This window comes from Dromiciops gliroides, chromosome 1 (genome assembly GCF_019393635.1).
Source record: "Dromiciops gliroides isolate mDroGli1 chromosome 1, mDroGli1.pri, whole genome shotgun sequence".
Taxonomy (NCBI): domain Eukaryota; kingdom Metazoa; phylum Chordata; class Mammalia; order Microbiotheria; family Microbiotheriidae; genus Dromiciops; species Dromiciops gliroides.
The window spans coordinates 320,261,548-320,282,562 of NC_057861.1; the positions used below are offsets into that span (position 1 = coordinate 320,261,548).

The 21,015-nt window shown below is 33.6% G+C and overlaps 1 protein-coding gene across 6 annotated transcripts in view; it reads right to left on the reverse strand.

Annotated features, from left to right (window-relative positions):
• C1H18orf25 (chromosome 1 C18orf25 homolog) overlaps nucleotides 1-21,015 on the reverse strand; it is a 107,437-nt gene that overhangs the window by 24,296 nt on the left and 62,126 nt on the right. For 5 of the 6 annotated variants that reach the window (XM_043984842.1, XM_043984872.1, XM_043984858.1 and 2 more), the window contains exon 2: nucleotides 20,110-20,915. In XM_043984842.1, coding sequence (XP_043840777.1) covers nucleotides 20,110-20,827 — 718 coding nt within the window. In that variant the 5' untranslated portion in view covers nucleotides 20,828-20,915. Of the gene's footprint in view, nucleotides 1-11,450; nucleotides 15,296-20,109; nucleotides 20,916-21,015 lie in introns of those variants that run through there. The other variant, XM_043984848.1, reaches the window with a different exon arrangement.

Here is a 21,015-nt window from a genome sequence, read left to right on the forward strand (position 1 = left end):
ATGATCCATGGTTTTATTGAAGGATTTGCATTTTAGTCTAAATTTAAGACTGCATCATGATAATATTTTTTTTAAATAAAGCAGCACTGTTTGATATCTTCCATAATGTTATCGTCAGAGTTCAAAGTGATATATATGTGTATATGTATATATATATGCATACACACACATATATAAACACACACATACATACACATATCAACATACTGTGTGATCTCTTTTTAAAAAAACACACACGAGTGCAGAAGATACGAGGGTCAAGTACAATATTGACTATTTGACAATATTTTTTGGATAAGAACTCATTTTAACTTAAAATATTTATTTCCTTCAATGAACTTTTTCAGTGAATGAGTTTTTAACCATTTTGCCAATATCATTGAGAAAAAATACTCACCAAAATTTAGACAGATCTAGAAACTTCAAATTAGATCTAAACAAAAAGTAATTATCAACTCAAAACTTTTTTAAATGTTTAAAAATGTGTTAACATGTAATTAGAGAAAAAATTATATTTAAAAAGTCATTATCAGTCAAAGTCAAAATTGTACCACTCCTACATGTATAATCATGCAAAATTTATATATATATAATAAATGTATATACATGCAGAGTGATATTTCTTATCACCTACCCATGGAAATAACTTGTGTGAAAGTCTTCTTCAGTAGGAAATACAAGCATAAACTTGTTATCTGTAGCTCCACTCTTGTATCTTCCACACTTCCAAACAGCACACCTTATAACTTAGCTTAAATTTAGCATACATTATAAACAAAAACAGCAACATTTTTTCATATTTTTGCATTCCATGACAGTAATAAATTTGATCACTAACCAAACTTTTAGTTTCCAGAAAGCTCACAATAAGTGATCAATACTTTATATTCCTCTTTCAGATGTGAATTTAAAATTCATGGTCTTTCTTTATGTACCAGGGCCAAAGTAAACTTATTGTCATTCAATCTTGGCTTCATCATGAAGTCTGGATCATTCATATTAAGGTATAAAAATCTAATATACTGGAGTAATTTGTCTGCTTTCAAAAAGTACACTTCCCCCCACCCCCAATCTGAAAAATGATTCTGAGACCTAATACAATGGTATTAAGACAGCTAACTTGGGATATTTATGCTGTTTGGTATGAACCTACTCATGTAACTATATTAAATAATGAACAGAGACAACTTCTTTCCTATCATTTGATTACCTCTCTAAGACATGGGGGGGGTTGGGGGGGGGGGTGGAGAAATCATATTACCACTGAAGAGGGAAGAGATGACTTCAGTTTTCATGAGACTGTCAACAAAAAAATGTTCACATGAAGATTCACTAAGATACACTTCTCTTTCTATGAAATCAATAAATGATGTATCTACTCCATCTCACTCTCTCTTATTTTGAATTTTAGAATCTGTCAATACCTTAATTTTTTTCCTCCCTTATACCCATTATCTACAAATATCAACAAGATTTTTTCAGGGGTATTGTTTTAGTTTGTAAATTATCCAGTTTCCTTGCTTCTCCTGCTCTTTATGTTAGAGGACTTTTGGATATTCCCTACTGTTAATTATCTTTTACCAGAAGGGGAAGAAAGAAAATAAAATCATTCTATTCATTGACTCTTTTTTAATAGCTTTAAAAAAAAAAAAAAGCTGCTTGGGGCAAAGAATTTCTAACCTCAAGATTGGCTATATATTTAAATCATCCATTAGCATGGGAAGTAAGATTGTTAAGCGATTTCTCATCAAGTATTGCTAACTCCTATAATTTTCCCTTTGTCTCCCCTCTATTCCCCCTATGAAACCACCAAAAAGTCTATGCTTCTTTTCCTTTTGTATCTTAATATTAGCACTCATTTTATTTTCTCTTACTCAGGTTTGAGTTCTCATTGATCCGTTCTAACAGTATTCTTTCATAAAAGTTATTCTCAATAATAAAATATTCTCAAATATATTCTCATATAAGCTTTCCTAATATTGTAGATCACTCTTTTCCAATTATTGGCTTTCTTCTATAACATTTCTTTAATATGATTTAATCGAAGTTAACTTTACATTCAGTCAGGTAGTCCTATCCTTCATAAAGACATGAAAACCAGCTTGAATCAAGCAGAACAGAGATAACCTATGCCAATCTACCTTTACTTAAATATTCAATTACTGAATAAAACACTGGTTGTCAATTCTTATTTTTCCTTTTTCCTTCCCTATCAAGGAAAGGATATTCAGATTTTAAAAAGTAATAGGTGGAAAATCCAGAGAAATATATATCAATATATTTGATTTTCTTTAAGATAAATTTTAACAAGTAGAGCTAACCACAAATGGAATAAGCAGCTTCCCCAGGCAGTGGAGTTCCCAATCACTGGAGGTCTTCAAGTAGAGGCTGGATAACCACTTATCAGGTGTTGTAGGGTAAATTCCTGCTATATATCTAATAGGTTGAATTAGATGATCTGAGGTCCCTGATAAATCTGAGCTTATGGGTGTGATATTTGAAAAAAATGGAACAAAAATTTAAGGAGGAATTGCAACTCAAAATAAATAGAGCACAGAAGTGACCCTCAATATGTTCAAATCATCTCACCTAGTCAACTTGGACCTTAGGTATAGAAAAGACTCAGTGATGTGAATACTATTAGTGAACTCAGGAGAACTGTAGAGAAGAAAGAAGACGATGTAAGACTGAAGACAAACACTCTAATTTTCACAAAGGCAAAGATAGCTGATTCTACAAATTGTATCAGCAAGTAAGACTGATTCCTGAAAAAATTCTAGAAAGTTATTTTAAAAGGGGTGATTCATGGGCACTTACTAAAAGGTGATTACTAAAAGCCAGAACATCAAGAGAATCATGCCAGAAAAATCTTGGTTTTTGTTTTTCCCCTAACATAGTTTTAATAAACTAATAAATTAGGGGAATGCAAAGTCAATGCTTACCTGAGCCTCAACAAGGAAGTTAACAATGTCATGATATTTCCATGGATAAGATGGAGATAAGTAGATGAAATAATAGTACAGTTAGACATTAAAAACTGGCTGAATTATTGAATCCAGAATGTTGATTAATGCAGTCAAACCTAGAAGGAGCTTTCTAGTAGATTATCATAAGGTTCTCTACTTGGCTCAATTGTGTTCAACAATTTTATCAATGAGTTGGAGGAAGGCCTAGATCAAATTTATGAATTCTGGAATGTTGAAAAGAAAGGCCAATACAATGGATAGTAGAATTGAGATGCAAAAACATCACAATACTGTGACAAAGGACTAAAACTACTAAAAAGAAATATAACAGAGATGAATGTCTTATACTTGGGTTCAAAAAAGCACAGTAACAGAATGGGAAAAGTGGATAAGCATTTGTATAAAGAAAGACTTGGGATTCTGGACTATTCCAAGCTCAACATCCATTAACAGAAAGTCAACAATAACAAATGCAACCTTAGGCCACAACAATAGAGGCAAAGTAGCCAAAAGAGAATGGGGAGTGTAACACTGTATGATCAGCTCTGGTAAGACCACCTTTAGGGTATCATGCTCAGACCACTTAATTAGCCACAGTGCCGCCATAGAAACTAAGATGATCAAGGGAATTAAAATTGGACTATATGAGCAAAATTGCAATATGACAATGACCTGAAAGAATTGAGCTGTTTAAATGGCATAGAGGTGGTTGGAATGACAAAATCAATTTAAGCACCTACAGTGCCAGGTACTGTACTAAACTTAGGGGACACAAAAAGAGGCAAAAGGGAGAAACAGAATCTGCCTTTAAATATCTGATGAGTTATCATATAGTAAAGGAATGCTTAACCAGAAGCCACACAGGACCAATATGAAAGGTTTCCTAATAATTAACCTATACTGCTACAGTTGCTGCCCTTATTCCATATTCTCACCTCAAAATTCCATGGCCCCATTCCTCATATACTGTCCTGCTTCACAAATTCTCCTACCCAAACCAATAGTAACTAACCACAATCAACGAACAGTTGGTGCAAGACTCCTCACTGCCCTTCTTCACTCACATTATGAGTGTGGCAGGTCAGCAGAAATAAGTCTTCAAAAACTGACAGGGCTACAGGTTGGGGAGGTGAGTTCCTGACATACTTAATTAAATTTCTCATATTTTCCTAAAGAAATACTGATATAGTTACTAGTATCTACAGTATAATTTAATATAAAATCCATTACAGATCTTCATCCTCCCTTCTTCTTCTTCTTTACTAATTCTTCTTCCTCCTCCTCCAGATATATTGGTTCAACAGATTTTTCTTTTTGTTCAATATTGCTGAAGCCACATTTTTCTATTCTTAAAGCATACTATGCGAAAATAGTTCCACAGTTTCAAGGTACTAACAACTTTTGGAACACTCGCTGTTTATAAACTGTGAGTATTCAAAAACTGACAATTAGAATTTTACTGTTACTGGAGACATGAAATTTGGTAATAATTTTTACTACTATATAGCAAGATATCAATTTACACAAGTGAAATATTAAGTTTACAAAACAAGAACTAGCATCAGAAGGAAAATGCATGTTTTTCTTTTGTATAAATGCCATTACTGTCAAGGAAGAAACAGCTGAAAGAAAAAAACTGAAAATAAAGGCCAGTTCAGAAATAACTGAATAGTTTTTTAAAAGAAGAATTATACGAAACATGAGGTCTTCAAGAGATGGAATAATTTAAACTGAAGTCAATTAAACAAAAATGTCAAAGTCTACCATGCACAGCAAAACAGTTCTCTGTGTTTTAGATTTTGGAAACATACGCAAAAACTGATGCATATTTATTTTCTCAGAATTGTACCACAAAGCTATTTTATTAAAAAGTTAATAAACTATTATAAGAACAGGTATAAAAAGACATGGCTAGAGAAAAATGAAATATAGCAAAATAATAGTTCCCCCTTAACAATAATAACATTGACAAATTATTCAATAGAGAAAGTACTTTGGGGATTTAAATAAATCAGTGTTCAATTTATCACTTTTCTACTGCACTAGCTCTCATAACTTTTACTTAGAAGTAAAATAAACTCATTCAATCAAAACCACCATAGGAATGAAAAGTTCTAAAGCAGTCATAATTCTTAAGCCACATACCACTATGATAAATTGGATCTACCAGTGAAACAATTACCTATAAAGGAAAAGTTGTTTCACAGTTTTAAAAGACCACAGAACAATTTTAAATAAGCAAGAAAATACTGAAGTCTCAAGGAAATATGAGTGTGGGAACAAGAAGTTGTCATTTTAATCTACAATACTAATAGAGGGGGTTAGGGGGAAAAATTGAGAAGTAGGTTTGGATTTCAAAATAGATGAAAGTATAACAAACGGGTACCAGCAGATTCTAAAGAATTCTAGTTATTTTGAAAGCCATATGTAGGTATTCAAGAGAATCTATTTATCCTTAAATAGGATCTATACCTTGAAGAATTCATTCTTTTTAAACAACATCCTGATCTCTCTGGAACAAATAGAGAAGCTATTGGAGGGAGGGAAGGAGAGAAAAGGAGAACTGGCTAAGGAGAGACTACACAGATGTAACAAACAACAAAAAAAGGTCTTAGAACTAGTTTAGAACCAAGTTAAATAGCAAATTATCCCATGAATTTATGTTCGCTAAAGTGCTTCTATTCACCTTATGCTAATTAAGATTTTACTCATCACAACTTTTCAGTCCCTCCTAAAAGAAGCCTGCTACATTATGATTCAGCTAAATTTTGGCATTTGACAAATAATTCTACTTAATATGGAATTGTCTATGCTTAGTCTAAAATAAATGAAGGGGGAAAGCCAATCCCTGCTTTCTTACAATATTTCTAAATCATTGGTCCTTCATTGTAAGCTAGAAGGTTCAAAGACAGTTTCTAACATTTGAAACAAAAGTAAATGCATTAAGTAGCAAAACTCAATGAGTGTTCAAAACATCTATCACTATTAAGTTCAATATTCAAGAATGGAATTTTTACTATTACATAAAATACAAACCTGTTTGATTTACTTTACAACTCAAGAACACAAGTCTTTAAAAGCTGAACATGAATTAGTTATTGTCAAAGAAATTGACTAAAATACAGAATATATTGCCCATTTTATAAACATAGTAACAAGAATCATTTAATCACATTTTATATTTATTTAACTCTAAATTACAGTAGTTACAATCCAAATGTACAGGGTTAATTTGGCAAATAATACATACTGAAAATACAGTAAGAAGAATTTTAATAGTCCAGTTACATTCTCCCTAAAACATTAAAATCGGATGCAAATAGAATTTAATTGCTAAAGAAACATTCCTAATAGTTCCTTCATTTTATATGCATCTTTTTTATGCTGTAGTAACATATCACATTTAAATATCTTTCATTAATTGGATTTGATCTTGATTTAAATTTTCTACCACCATTAATTTTCCTGAATTTGGAAGTATTCAAAAAGCCAAGAAAAGGGAATTTGTTCATAAACTCTCTGGGTGTTGAATGACTAGATTACATCTAATTCGTCTTATAATACTTATTCCAAAGACAACTTTCTCAGTTGCTTTTGAAGAGGATTTGAATATACTTTCAACAGGAATTCCTCTATGCACCATTTCTGAAATACAAATTATACCACAATTTAAATTGCCTGCATGGGATTTTGATCCACATACAAGGTGTCCCAAAGTCACAGTGCAATTTTATGCTTTAATAGTTATGTGTGTGTGTATGTGTACAGATAGATAGATAGATAAGGGGAGAGAGGATATAGTTATATGTATATGTATGTATATGTATATTTGTGGCACAGTGGATTGCCAGGAGTGCCAGGTCTGGAATTCAGAAGACCTGAGTTAGAATCCAGCCTCATTCAACACTATCTGTGTGAACTTGGGCAAGTCACTTAACCCTGTGTGTCTCAGTTTTCTTATCCATAAAATGTTCTGGAGAAGGAAATGGAAAACCACACTAGTATCTTAGCCAAGAAAACCCCAAATGGGGTCGTGAGCAGTCAGACACAATTGTGAAACAACAAAAAATACATACACGTGTATATAAATGTGTGTGTGTGTTTTAAAGGGAGATTTGTGGAATTTACATGGACTGAGAAGATCTATTAGACACAAAAAAATACCAATTCTACCCTGTGCAAGGCACACTCAATTCCTTTTTTTTTTTTAATTTCTAGGGATACAGCACAAGACAGTAGAAAGAATACTAGATTTGGAGTCAGACCACCTCATTTCAAATCCTACCACTGCCACCTGCTATCTATGATAGCAAGTCACTTAACTTCTCTAGTTTCTTATTTGTAAAATGAGAGTCAGAATGGATGATCTAAATATCATCCAGATCCAAATTTATAATCTTGGGATCTGGTAATAATGGTACCTAACCCCTCCTATCATAACAAGTATACCCTTCTTCAACTGGCAATCTCAATACTGAATATGAAAGGGGCAGCTAGATGGCGCAGTGGATAAAGCACCGGCCCTGGATTCAGGAGGACCTGAGTTCAAATCTGACCTCAGACACATGACACTTACTAGCTGTGTGACCCCGGACAAGTCACTTAACCCTCATTGCCCTGCCAAAAAAAAAAAAGGTAGCTGTTGGAGGCAGCTAGGTAGCGCAGTGGATGAAGCACCAGCCCTGGACTCAAGAGGACCTGAGTTCAAATTTATTCATGTGAAATTTATGCCCCAAAGAAATCCTCTCAAAAATATGAAAACTTTCATGATTATAATATAGTTCAAGTAAACCAGATTTGTTGGTCATCTGTCCCCATCAAACACAGTACATTAAATTCGAAATTTTGGTTTTGGTAAAAAAGAGATTTTGGTTTTTGTTTTATCATGGAGAAACTAAGACTTTGGGGGGGGGGGGGGGGGGGGGGGGGGGGGCTGTGGTGTGATTGGTGTGGGGATTCCTCCAGTGAAGAAATTCCCTTTACCAATGCATATCAGCAACTGAGAGCAAAGATCATTTGTTGCCTTGTTATGTATCTCCACACTTGGCAAGGTGCCTTGCCCACAGTAAGCACTTAATAAACGTTTGTTGATTGGGTTTCTGAAAACTATACATTGAGAAATGCCTGGGGCAGTGAGACATTAAATGATTTGCCCAGAGTCACACAGCCAGCATATATCAGACTTTTTACTTGAATCAGGTCATCTTAGACTCCATTTATAATTATATATGTACTTTTATACTTACGTAGCATTTTGCAAATTATTTGTTATTTCTTGACACAGGTAAAATCTAAAAGTGGTAGCCAAAGGCTCTAAAGCCCAGGGCAGAATTCATGGGCCTAACAAAACAGCTGAAAGACCAAAAAAGCTACATTAAAAAATAGAGCACCGGGCCTGGATTCAGGAGTACCTGAGTTCAAATCTGGCCTCAGACACTTAACACTAACTAGCTGTGTGACCCTGGGCAAGTCACTTAACCCCAATTGCCCCGCAAAAAAAAAAAAAAAAAGTGTTCATGGAACTCTTATATTCTAAGGCTATTCTGATGAAAAGTCCAATTTTTCCAGAAGAGCATGAGTAAAAGTCACAAAATGCTAGTAGTGGAGGGATGAATTTGTTCATTTATCTAATAAGCCTATTGAGGTGAATGAAAACAAGGGATGTTTATATGAATGAAGATTACCATAAAGTTGTCTGGGACCACATGATATTTTCCTTCCAGTGATCCAGAAGATAGGAATACAATAGGTGACAAATGTGGTCCTATCACCTTTAGCAAAACAAAATTCAGAGGAAGTATTTTTATATCATTAATCCTGAAGCTATACTTTATCTTTTTCTCTCCAAATGAGACAAGATTTAGAAAATTTTCTTAAATGGTGGATCACGACCCTCGGGCTTGTGTAAACGAATTTAAAAATATTTATGTGTGTGTGTGTATGTATGTATGTATGTATATATACATGAATATGGGGATCACGAAAAATTTGGCAACAGCAAAAGGTTACGTATACTTATTTTATATACCTTTACACCTGGGGTCATAAAAATTTCTCAGGCAAAAAGGAGTCACAAGTGGAAAAAATTTAAGAAGCCTTGATTTAGAAGACTTAATCTGGAATCTTCTAATTCATCCATTTACATTAGGAAATCCTTAGGATCCCACTAATTCAAGATGTATTACTTAAAAATTCACCTGGATAAACGATAAAGTACTATATAGACACGTCACCTTGCTCAACTGCACTAATTTAGGTTAACATATATACAAGATGTAACTATAAGGCAGTAAGATTACAGTTTTAAACAGCCAAAGGAGTACTAGCCCCTTAGCAAGAAGTGTTAGTAGAGAAGGCTACTCTTATTTCAATGATACTGCCATGGCTCAAAGCACATTATATATATCCGGAATTAGGGACAGTATAATTCTCCTGAGATGAGAGGCCCCATTACCTTTTTGACAAAAGGTAGCAGCTCCCTCCAAATTCAAATCTACCTTCAAAGAATACAGCTTTGCCACTATTAAAGATATGTGAGACAACACTACAAAGGCACTGAAAGCAGATTTCAGAGGGAGTTCTGGAGAAGCTTTAAACATTAGTGAATCAGTGAAGTAGAGCCTACCAAAGGGCATCATTTCCAAGGTGACACTCATTTGGATATATATAAGTTCTGGTATTTGTTCTTAAAGAATTTATAGTCATATTTCGTACGTAGAAATAAACAATATTTAACGACCACTATGCTTCAGGCTACCATCATCCCTTCCCCACAAAAGATGAATTAGTTTTGTTATACACCAACATTTTTAAATTATGGAAACTCTTCCAAGGGGACATTTAAATTAACTTGGATAAAGAAACAATACTTCCAAAGATCAACAGAACAAGTATATGTTACATGTACTCAACGATATAAAATTTCCAATTTAATTTGCAAAAAATTATATAAAATATCTACTATAATTTGTGGGCTTGTTCTTAAAAGAAAGATTTCTACAAAATTAACAATTCCCTGAGAATAGCCTGTTGAAGTCATGATTTCTGTTCTATGACTTCAACTTCATTTTTCAACTTTTCTGAGGCACAAGCTAAAAATCAAGTTTAGAATAATAATTTGACAACTATAATGTATACTGTGTAAAACTTAGTTGGGTTTTTAAAGTATTACTAACATATACTCAAAGGATTTCTCCCATTAAGCGTTATAAAATGAATGTCTTTCAGAATCATTTTGATTTGCTGGTTAAATTCTCCAAAAGATTATTAATTGCTGATGTGCCAATGTCTACATGAACCAGTCAGAAAGGAGCTTGTATCTTTTTGTTTGGGGCGGGGGTACTTTCAAAAGTCAACAGCCCAGTCATTTTCATCTTTTCCTCTCCTAAAAAACAAGCTGCTCCCAAATGGAACAACTATCTGATGATTTTTTTCCACCAAAATGTTCTTGAATTTGTTACACACCCATAAAGGAGGAAAGGGAAAATAGTGTGTGAATAAGGTTTTATTCACAAATACTTCAACCAAAAGCTAAATTAATTTAAAAGCTTGAAGGAAGGAGTGTTTCCCTAGCATCAGAACTTAATGGCGAACAGCCAGAACAGGACATATTTCTAATATTTATGACAATACTTTGAAAATAGAGGTATATATAAGAAATTGAATCTAAATTACTCTATTCAAAAGCAAATGCTTTCTTATGCAGTTAGGTCCTAAAGTGAATAATGAATCTCTGAAGTGGTCACATGTATTTTTAAATTTGCACTATTTGAAGTCATAATTATATAAAATATGGTAACTAATTCCAGCCCAATGGAAATATCAAGTGCAAATTTGAATAATGCAACCACTTCAGGAGAGGTGATTATTCACATTGATAAGAGACTTCTTGTACTTTTCATCACAGTACCACAGAAATACCCCATGGTGGACATTATTTCACTTTTATAGTTTTCCAAATACCATTCGAAAGAAAGAAAGAAAGAAAGAAAGAAAGGAAGAAAGGAAGGAAGGAAGGAAGGAAGGAAGGAAGGAAGGAAGGAAGGAAGGAAGGAAGGAAGGAAGGAAGGAAGGAAGGAAGGAAGGAAGGAAGGAAGGAAGGAAGGAAGGAAGGAAGGAAGGAAGGAAGGAAGGAAGGAAGGAAGGAAGGAAGAAAGAAAGAAAGAAAGAAAGAAAGAAAGAAAGAAAGAAAGAAAGAAAGAAAGGAAGAAAGAAAGAAAGAAAGGAAGAAAGAAATTAAGAAAGGAAGAAAGAAATTAAGAAAGGAAGAAAGGAAGAAAGGAAGGAAGAAAGGAAGGAAAAGAAAGGAAGAGAAAAGAAGAGAAAAGAAAAGAAAAGAAGAGAAAAGAAAAGAAAAGAAAAGAAAAGAAAAGAAAAGAAAAGAAAAGAAAAGAAAAGAAAAGAAAAGAAAAGAAAAGAAAAGAAAAGAAAAGAAAAGAAAAGAAAAGAAAAGAAAAGAAAAGAAAAGAGAATGAACCTGGAGATAACAATCATCCTTAGAAGAATGATGATGAGATGATGGGTTCCAATATCTTACCATATAAAGATATGACAAAGGAAGTAAGAACAATGAGCCTACAAAATACTTAGAGGACACAAAATATTAGACTTCAAGTATATGAAGGGCTGTCAGAACAGATTTGTTCTATTTGGCCACAAAAGACAGAGCGATGAGCAGATCGCTGCATAGAGGCAAATTTAGGTCTGGTCTGATGAAAAGCTCCCTAACAATCAGCACTGTCCATAAAGGGAATGGGTTGCCTTCAGGAGGTAATGGGCTCTCTCTCAATCCCTGGAAGTCTTCAAGTGGACCACTTGGCTATGTTGTAGAGGGAATAAATCATTGTTCACATCTGAACAAGCCAGGTCACTGAGATTCTTCCAAGTTTGTTTTTCAAAACAATATTCCTTAAAACAGTAATACATTAAGATATATTCAAGGCACAATAAGCAAAATTGATCAGGTTTTTAAATTACATCCATTAAATGTTTCGGCTACAAAATTATTGTAATGTTAAACTTTTCACATAAGAGAAAAAAATCAATACCCTATTTTTGAAAGGTAAAAAGTTTTAATATTTTAGTGGGGGGTTCCATTAACTAAAGTGTTGTAACTGGTTTTTTTTAAATCCCCTTTAATTTTTTTGCTAAAACTTTCATTACTGTATTTAAACACTATATGGTAGGAACTTCACAGTACTTATGAGTCTTTTTAATAAAAACAATTATTACTACCTGAAATACTAATTAAAAGTATCAAAACATATTTAGGACACATTAGATCCATTCCATTTAATTGTGTGCTTGCTAACACAAAGAAACCAGATGAAGATCATACCATATCCTATGCTACAAAGTTACCGTCCATTAATAAGTAAAATTGATCAATAAATCAGGTCAATATAATATCAGCAACTACTTGGTTGGTTCAAGTCTACATGCCAGACTTTCTTTTGTAAGATGTTTAAATTTTTTATTTTTAAAAATAAAAGGTATTTCTGGACATGCTTAATATATTAAACATTAATTGATGTACAAAAAATCATTTAACTGTTTAAAGCAATTTCTGCATACATGGAAAAATCAGTAGTGTTAACATGCTAAAAAAGTTAATTTGGTTTATATCTCTAAAAATATACACATAGTAAAATCTATTATATTCTAAAAACTGAGGAGAATAGGAAACCTTCCCTGAAAAATCTCAACATCATCTGGGGATAAACTAATTAAATTTTGGCCATTCAAAACCAGAGCTACATTTTTAAATTTACCTACAAGCATGAACACTTAAAACATAAAGATACACAGTATGATGTTTGGGAAATGCACATATAATTTCATTCAAAGAGATGAGTAGATAATAGTGAAAAATCTATACCTAAAATTTTATGAGAAACTGAGGGCAGGTTATCTAAAATCTTTTTAAACTCCAGTCCTATTATCAAAAATTATCCACAGGGGGGCCTTTTACACAGGCATTACATACAAAAATAGATTTTTCTCAACTTGTTCTAATTTCAATAGATGTTTTTTGCTCCTATGTATTCTGAGATACAACCATAAAAGAACAAAGTCCATCGCCTGTAAAATGTAAGAGGTTAATGAGGTCCAATATCTCAGGTTTCCACCTTCCCTACCCTCTTCAAACCCTCCTTTCAAGTTCAAGACTATTGACAAATGGGAGAGATGGAGACACAGAAGAGGGAGGGGGGAAAAAATCACAGAATTATTTTTCAATTCTAAACCACACACATACACAAAAAATGAAAACAGGAGAGAAAACATCAGCTTGAGCAGGAAGGATATTAAAAACATATTCTCTAGGTTTAATTTACAAACTAGAAATAAATGCTCCTCATTTCAACACAGAAAAAAAAATATTCTTTTTACTTCATTCTAAACACAGTCTGTTGACAGGTTCAAAACTAAATTCACGAAGTATAATGATAAAGGAAACAAACTCCAAACACAACCTATCTATTCATTTCTCAATTTCTAAAATACATAATTAAGACATTCCTCAAATCACAACTACAACTTTATCATCCATTAAAATAAATATCCTTCAAAATTGATTAACTATATTGATGTAATTTTGAAGGATGAGCTAAAGGATAATTTTTAAGGCTAAGCCAAGAAAATGGCACCAAGAAAAGTGAACCATTGTAAAAACCCAAAACAATTTATTCCTATTATACACTTTCTCTTTTTTAAAAATATCAATATTCTCAATCAATACTCTTCATATAAACTCAAAAAATAAAAATCAGTATTTCTGAATCTTGTGTATCACAATAATATCTACTAAAGCATAATAATTTAAAATTGTAGATAAGTCACCCCAATTATTTTAATGTATGTGCCCTATAGAAGTTCCAATGTGCGTGCACTTATGCATTTCCTTGAGTTATTTTTTCCAAGTCTAACAAATAAAACTAAATCCAAACAATAAATAGGTCACTTAGCTAAATGACCACTTCATTCAATAGTATCTATTAATAAATGATACTTTTAATTAGACTACTCTAAAAAAGATCATAGAAAATGTATTCATTTTAGATCAGAGTACAATGGTGACCAGTAAAAATTTAATAACAGTTGCCTAGCTTCTACTCTGAATTCTTAGTTGAAGATACACATTCATCTATGTACCAATATATGACACAATCATTTTTTCTAAGTAGAAGTCAAGGTTTTTAAAGGAAGTGACTATTGTTTTATTCATTCATCTTTAGGCCTCCAAGAGCACCTGGTAGGTACTCAATATTTGATGAATGAATTCAATGCTTTTTCCTCCACATGAATGTTATTTTAATTATGTAGCAATGGAATTCATAAAAAACTACTGAATAAAAATGAGTGACTAAATGTTATGTGGATTAATGGGGCATCATATTGTCATGCACATTCATTACCTATACACCTTTGAGGTAAGATTATTTTATATGATCTACCAAATTGGAATAGGAAGAACGGTGATATTTAGGGAAATTTAAATTGCAGAATGTAAGTATACAAACAAACACACATGGAATTAGCAAATGCTCATAAACTCTTGGGTGCAATGGCATTCGTTAAGTGTCAAAAATTTTAATTAAATTTTCCTATAATTTTGGCATGCAAAATGCATACAGATGAATGTTATTCCTATTATAGTATAATAAACATAACTCTAACGTTCCAAGAATATATAACAAGGATTCTAGGTTATATCTGACAAAGCTTTGGTGATTTTTTTTGTTTTGAGCATATAAAATTGTTCTTAAAACATTTATTGTTATTGTGTTTAAAACATCAAGGGGAAAAAAACTCACAGGGAGAAAAGTATGTTTTTCTTAACATAATCCAAGGACCCTTTTAAGACTTATTTTAAGTTTGTGACTGATTCAAATCATGCTCTGCAATATTTCCATTTTCTGAAAAGTTAGTTGGAAAATTGTTATTAAAAGTCGTCGGAAACTCTAATGTAGTATCGATATTTTGACAGCTCACATAAGAACTGAAGGGCTGCTGTGGAAGAACGTGGCTCTCAGGGATCTGTACAGATGCACCTGATTGAGTGGTAGGGGGAATTCTTTGGCCAGCTAGTTGCATTTTAGGTTCCCTGGGTTCCAGTTGCTGCTTGCTTTCTTCCTCAGTGTCCACGCGGGTTAGCTTTTCTATCCACATGCGAAATTTCTCCTCTGTCTGCCTCTGCATCTCGGCAAAGCAGTTCATGGCCTCTTCCAGGACATTGCCTATGCAGTTCCTATCCCATACGGTGCCCCTGTCAAGCAATCCTGGAATTTCCCTGGTCGCTCCTCCAGATCCCCCAGCACGACTGAAGCCAGCTTTAAAGACATTGAGGCCATTTGATAAGACATCATTAAGTCAGAACATTATATTTATTAAGACATGCTAACTCAGGAAAACAGCACAAACAATGCTAATGGCCAGGTGGATACAAAACTGATGAGAAAGTAGCCTGTAACCTCCAATTACCTGAAAGAATTTAAGTATTTTTAAGAAAGGCAAAGAGGGATAAGGGTTGGGGGAGTCACTAATACCATAATGTTACCATATTCTTGTTTCAAAATAGATGTGTATATATATATTTTCAACTATAAGTGGCTTATTCTATATCCATGAATATTTCTATTGCCACAATTAGAGGATTTTGAAACTCTAAGTCCTGTTATCAGAAATAATTTTTAGATGTCTTCACAGTTAATAAATGTTGAAAGCAGCATGCAATATTTCATGATAAAAAATACTACTTTTCCTGAGACTGCAGAAAATCATTTAGCTTATTGCTAATTGGAACTCCAAGAATACCATATTTACTATAAGGAGTCTGACCACAAGATAAAAGTTGGACAAATAAAACTAAATGAACAGTTTAAGAAGAGTAAAGTGGATGTTTTGATTCCATGGCATCAGAGATTTTTTCTGAATTTACTTCTGAAAGAATGCTGAGCAATGGATTGGGGGGAGGGGGTGCAGTAGGAGAATGGAGACAATCTGCAAAGATAATTAGTTGTGGATGGCAATAAATACTGGGTTAAGTCACAAAGGCCAAAAAGTAGGTGAATCTATTCTGATCTCCTAGACTCGTATACACAATCTACTATCAACTCTGTCAAACTCTTGGAAAAAAAAGAGTTTGCACTACCCTTTGCATTCTTGTACACCAAAAAATGAGTTACTTGCTTCCCTTATGAAAAATTATCTGTACTTACACAAACAAGTGAAGAAACTAGGAACTAGCACTAAAAAGATTAATATCAATGAAAGAAGTTAGCAAAAGACTTTCACCAAGAGCAGTTCCCACAGGCTTCAAAGCTTGCAAATCTAAGACACAAACTCTACCCAGATATTATCACATAAAAGAATTCACAATATCATTTAAATAATGCATAATATTAAAAGAAAAGGGTAAGAGAAATTACCCAAAGATGTCTTTTAAAAATAACTACAGAGGTGTAGGAAAAACCTTCATTTTTGTTCTCTCTGGAAATATACTGGTACACATCACTGATGAGTTTCTCCAAAGCATTAAATTTCTTGAGTTAGGTCAAATCTTAACTTTTGCTCTTTGAATATATTTTTTAAAACTATATGAATTAAACATAAAAATTCTTTTCCAAGAACAGACTTTGAGAATCTAATTATAATCTAATTTACATCCAGGATTCTAAAAAGCAGTTCCTTAAACACAAAAGGGCTCTAAAAGAAACTAACAACAGAATAATGGATAAGCTAGTAATTAGATTATTTGTATAAAGAACTTCTATTCCTCAAAGATAAACCTTTTGTAAATATGCACCATTATTACATTAATCTTCACTACAAAATACTCTATTCTTATACTATCTTTTTCACAATTCTCCAAATCAATTTAAAACACCCTGATAATCTGTGAAACTTGCCAAGAGATTTTACCCTTAAAAACAAACATCGTTTTTGGACATTCAAATGGAGCCATAGCTGTCCACCAAATAATTAAGCCCTTGCACTAAATAAACAGTTCTTACCTTTATAATAATTTATTGGCCCAATTATAAGCTCAATTCAAACATGTATGGAATCTCAAACAGTAATAATTTATACTCAAAACAAAAACCCATTAGTCATAAACTTCTTTAGAACTGCTGAACATTTAGGACCATGCTAGAATTTTAAAAATACATTGCCCCTTTGACTTTCAGGATCACTTCTAAACAAGAAAAACCTAAAATACAGCTATTTTTCCTAAAGTATATGTTAAAAATATGGCAAATAACAAAAGCCTCAAACAACCTGACTGCCCTTGGTTCTGAAGCTGCAAGCACTCTACAGAACACAGCTGTCCACAAGGTTCTCTGACAGCCTGGCCACATTTTTTCCAGCTTATCTGCATTTTCCATGTTTCTGTACTAGAGTTCATTCAGAATATATCCAAACTGCTAAATTTGCACATTAGATTTATGGCACTTATCTTTAGGGCAAGTAAGACAATATTTTAATACGAAAAATCACACTGGCTCTTCTTGGGAATTTGAGGTATCTCTATGTCAAAATAATAAGCACATCCAAAATAAATGCATGCTAGCAAAATGATTTCAGCAATGACATTATGATTTTGTTGAGGTGACTAATATTAAAGACCCACATGATCTATAGTTTTATAGAGCGTAATAACAGACTAAACAGAATTCTTATTTACATTCTAAGTTAATACAGTGGTAGTATAAAGAAAAAGCACTGGTAAGACCTGAGTTCAAATCCTAGCTCCAACAATTACTAGCTGTATGACCCTAGGTAGCCATTTCACTTCCCTGGGCCTCAATTTCCTTGTCTATAAATAGGAATAAATACTTGCACTATCTAACCTCAAAGAGATGCCATAAGTAAAGTATTATGACAAACTTGCAGCATTCTATAAATGTGAACTATTGTTATTCTTACCCTCATCTAATTAATGATTTGCTTCTTAGCGGTCACTTCAAATACACTGCATTATTTTAAAACTCACTACATGTCATTCTTACTCAATATGAACTGCAGTGACTCAGAAAATGTATTCAGAGAAATCATGAACTTCTGTTTTTAGTTAATAAACTGTAGAAATAGAAAGTTGAACAACGCTTTTTATTTATTGATTTAAAGTAGAAATAACGAAGCTAACCCACTAGCAAAGCTATTAGGCAATAGAAACATATGAACTTGGCTTTTGAATTAGGCATAGCAACAGGGAGATTCCTCACACTATCTTTATATGGACTTTGCCTGGTTTTTAACTCAGACTTTTAAAAACCTACATCTGAAGAAAAACTGTAGGGTAAATTACAACTATCTTATGTCGCAGAAGCAAATTATAAACCTGAAAACTGTGTATTTAATAAAATTAAAAGAATAAAAGTAATCAGAAAGTCATCAAAAGGACAAATTGAACTGCTGGGCATAAGCAATGGGATTCACCAACAGAATGTATGAGGAAAGATTTTCATAGTTGTTATAAGGCATTCCTTTTTTGCCACTAGTAAAATCACTATTAAGTATAAAAATTTTAAAAACATCTAGAGTAGGGATTCTCTTCCTGGCATCTTTGACCTTGTTTAAAGAAAGGGGAAGGTGCTTTTAAATATTTTGATAAATGTATTTCAATGTAATTTGCTTCCTTTGTAATCCTATATATTTTATTTTATGCATTTAAACACATTCTGAAGAGGTCCATGATGCAAAAAAGATTAAGAACCCCGACCTAGAGTTTACCTTATAACAAGTCAAACATCTTTGCCTCTCTCTTGAATTTAAATGCTGAGCTTCATTTTCATCATTTTAACCCACTTCCCAGAAGGAGCTCCAGTGTATATCAAAGAAACAGCTCCCATAGGGAAACAAACCCCATTCACTCAATTGAGATAGTGAAACAGTGACAAATATTTCTAAAGACTCTGAAAAACTCATCTTTAATATGCATAAGATTGTACAGGTGATACTATGCTTTATTCTTATAATCATTTATGCAGCACTTTAATATGTATAAAGTGCTTTACAATCATTCTTGTTATGCAATTTGTATAGATTTGGGTCTTTGTGGATTTAGCTAACCAATACGGCTTTCCTTTAAATAACTCCTTTTACATCAGCAATATGCTGTTTTCTATCATGTGGAGGTAAGCAAACCCCAAACATCCTTTAGAAAAGTAGAAAGAAATAGTATGACCACCCACAAAAAATTTGAAAAACCAAAACTTCCCCCTCTTTAGGGTTGCAAAAAGCTGAGTTCAGATAAATCCTAGGTAAGCAGTTTGTGAAATAGTCTGATCATACTATAGGAGTCTCTTCACAAAAGAAGATTCACCAATTAAGAAACTTTAAAGACCTCATTCTTTCTTAATCTATGAATTATAAAGTTGCCCCGAAATAGTTTTGCCACACCCAATTATATGGTGGAGGCAGACTTAATAAATTGTAGACCCTTGAAATTATAGAACCTTGCAACAACCCAGCTAGTATCAACACAATGGTTCAAAATTTTTAAAGCTTAGAAGGTTTAAGGGGGAAATTTTGCAAAAACAATTTTTTAATGAAATAAGTGACAGCTTCACATAGAAATAATGCACAACAAGAGCAACTAAGCTTGTCATGCACTGAAATGTATATCAGAATCATAAAACATAAAAGTAGCAAGCACTCTATTGAGCAGTAAGGGAGTTATGAGAAAACTCAGATAAAAGATGAACATGTTATTTCAGACACCATAAACTTAGGTGCAGCTGCTGTATAATCGAACAAGGTGCCTACTCTTCAGGAGAACGTATTTAGTAATGAAGCTGTATAACGATTATTAAATCTAATCAATACTAAAAAGCAATGATGGGAGTTCATTTAATGGGGTTACAGCGAAAAAGATCTGTGAGAAATTCCACGACTTAAAAAGTCTTGTCCCTATCATTTACCATTTAAATATTTTTGCTGATGTGCAAAAGTGCACAGGAAACCTCAGAACAGGTTTTGGGTTTTATTTTGTTTTTAATTGGCCATGTCTTGTTAATACACTGCAGTCTTCAAATTTACACAGAGCTGCAGGTCTCCTGGTTTTTCTCAAATGTCACTCATCTAACTGAGCTGAGAAACGGTGTCAGGCGCTTTACTGTTCAGTTTAAAAAACATCCTCTACCTGGTATCTCTGCAGTGACTGTCTTGCTGCTCCCTGAAACTTCTTCGTCATCATCTGATGAACTCGTGCTTGAGTCACAGGTCAGGTCACTATCACTGGTACTGCTGTCCTGCAGCAGGTTATACTTCTTGCGAGCAGCAAGTTCCCGCTTCTGCCTCAGTAGCCGGATTCTTTCTTTGTGCTTTTGGCTCCGGTGACCTTTAACCTTGGCAACTCGGCCATTCTGCTTATCACTGGACTGCCTGTTTTTCTTGGCAGCCATTGTTGATGTTTCACTTTCAGATCGGGACCTTCTAGACTTGCGACCAACAGCTGATCCTGACACTCCAGAAGGATCTCCTTCTACAGTAGCTTCGGCTTGGGAGGGCTCATTCTCTTCTGCGGAAGACAATGTATCTGAATCCGCCAGATGTCCACTGGAGGAAGGTGAAAGCATGCAGTGATTAGAAGAGTCACTCTCATAAACTCGGCCAGTTGTTGGTTTATCACTTTCTGTGGATGCCAGCTGAGACTCTGAGGAGTCCCGTCTCAATTCCATCAGCAAGCAAGGCATTGATGAAAGAACTGCAGAATCACCGACACCATCTTTCTGAGAATGAGACTCTAGTTCTATAGGTCCATCTTCTGTCTGAACTGTTTCTTGTTTTTCAGACGTCTTTGGTGAGACTGGAGACTCAGTAAGTTCTTCAACTTTTCCCACGGCCTCCTCCATCTTCATTTCAAAATTCCAAGTCTTTCCTAGATCTAGATCATGGAGCAGGTCGGGGGACTCGGAAACTAGATCAAGGATTCAACAGGAAAGTGACCTGTACAAAAATACAACAACACAAAATCAATGAACAGAAATGGCATATTACTTAAGCAACAGAATGATACCTATTTTTCTGAAGCAGGAAGCAGAATTAG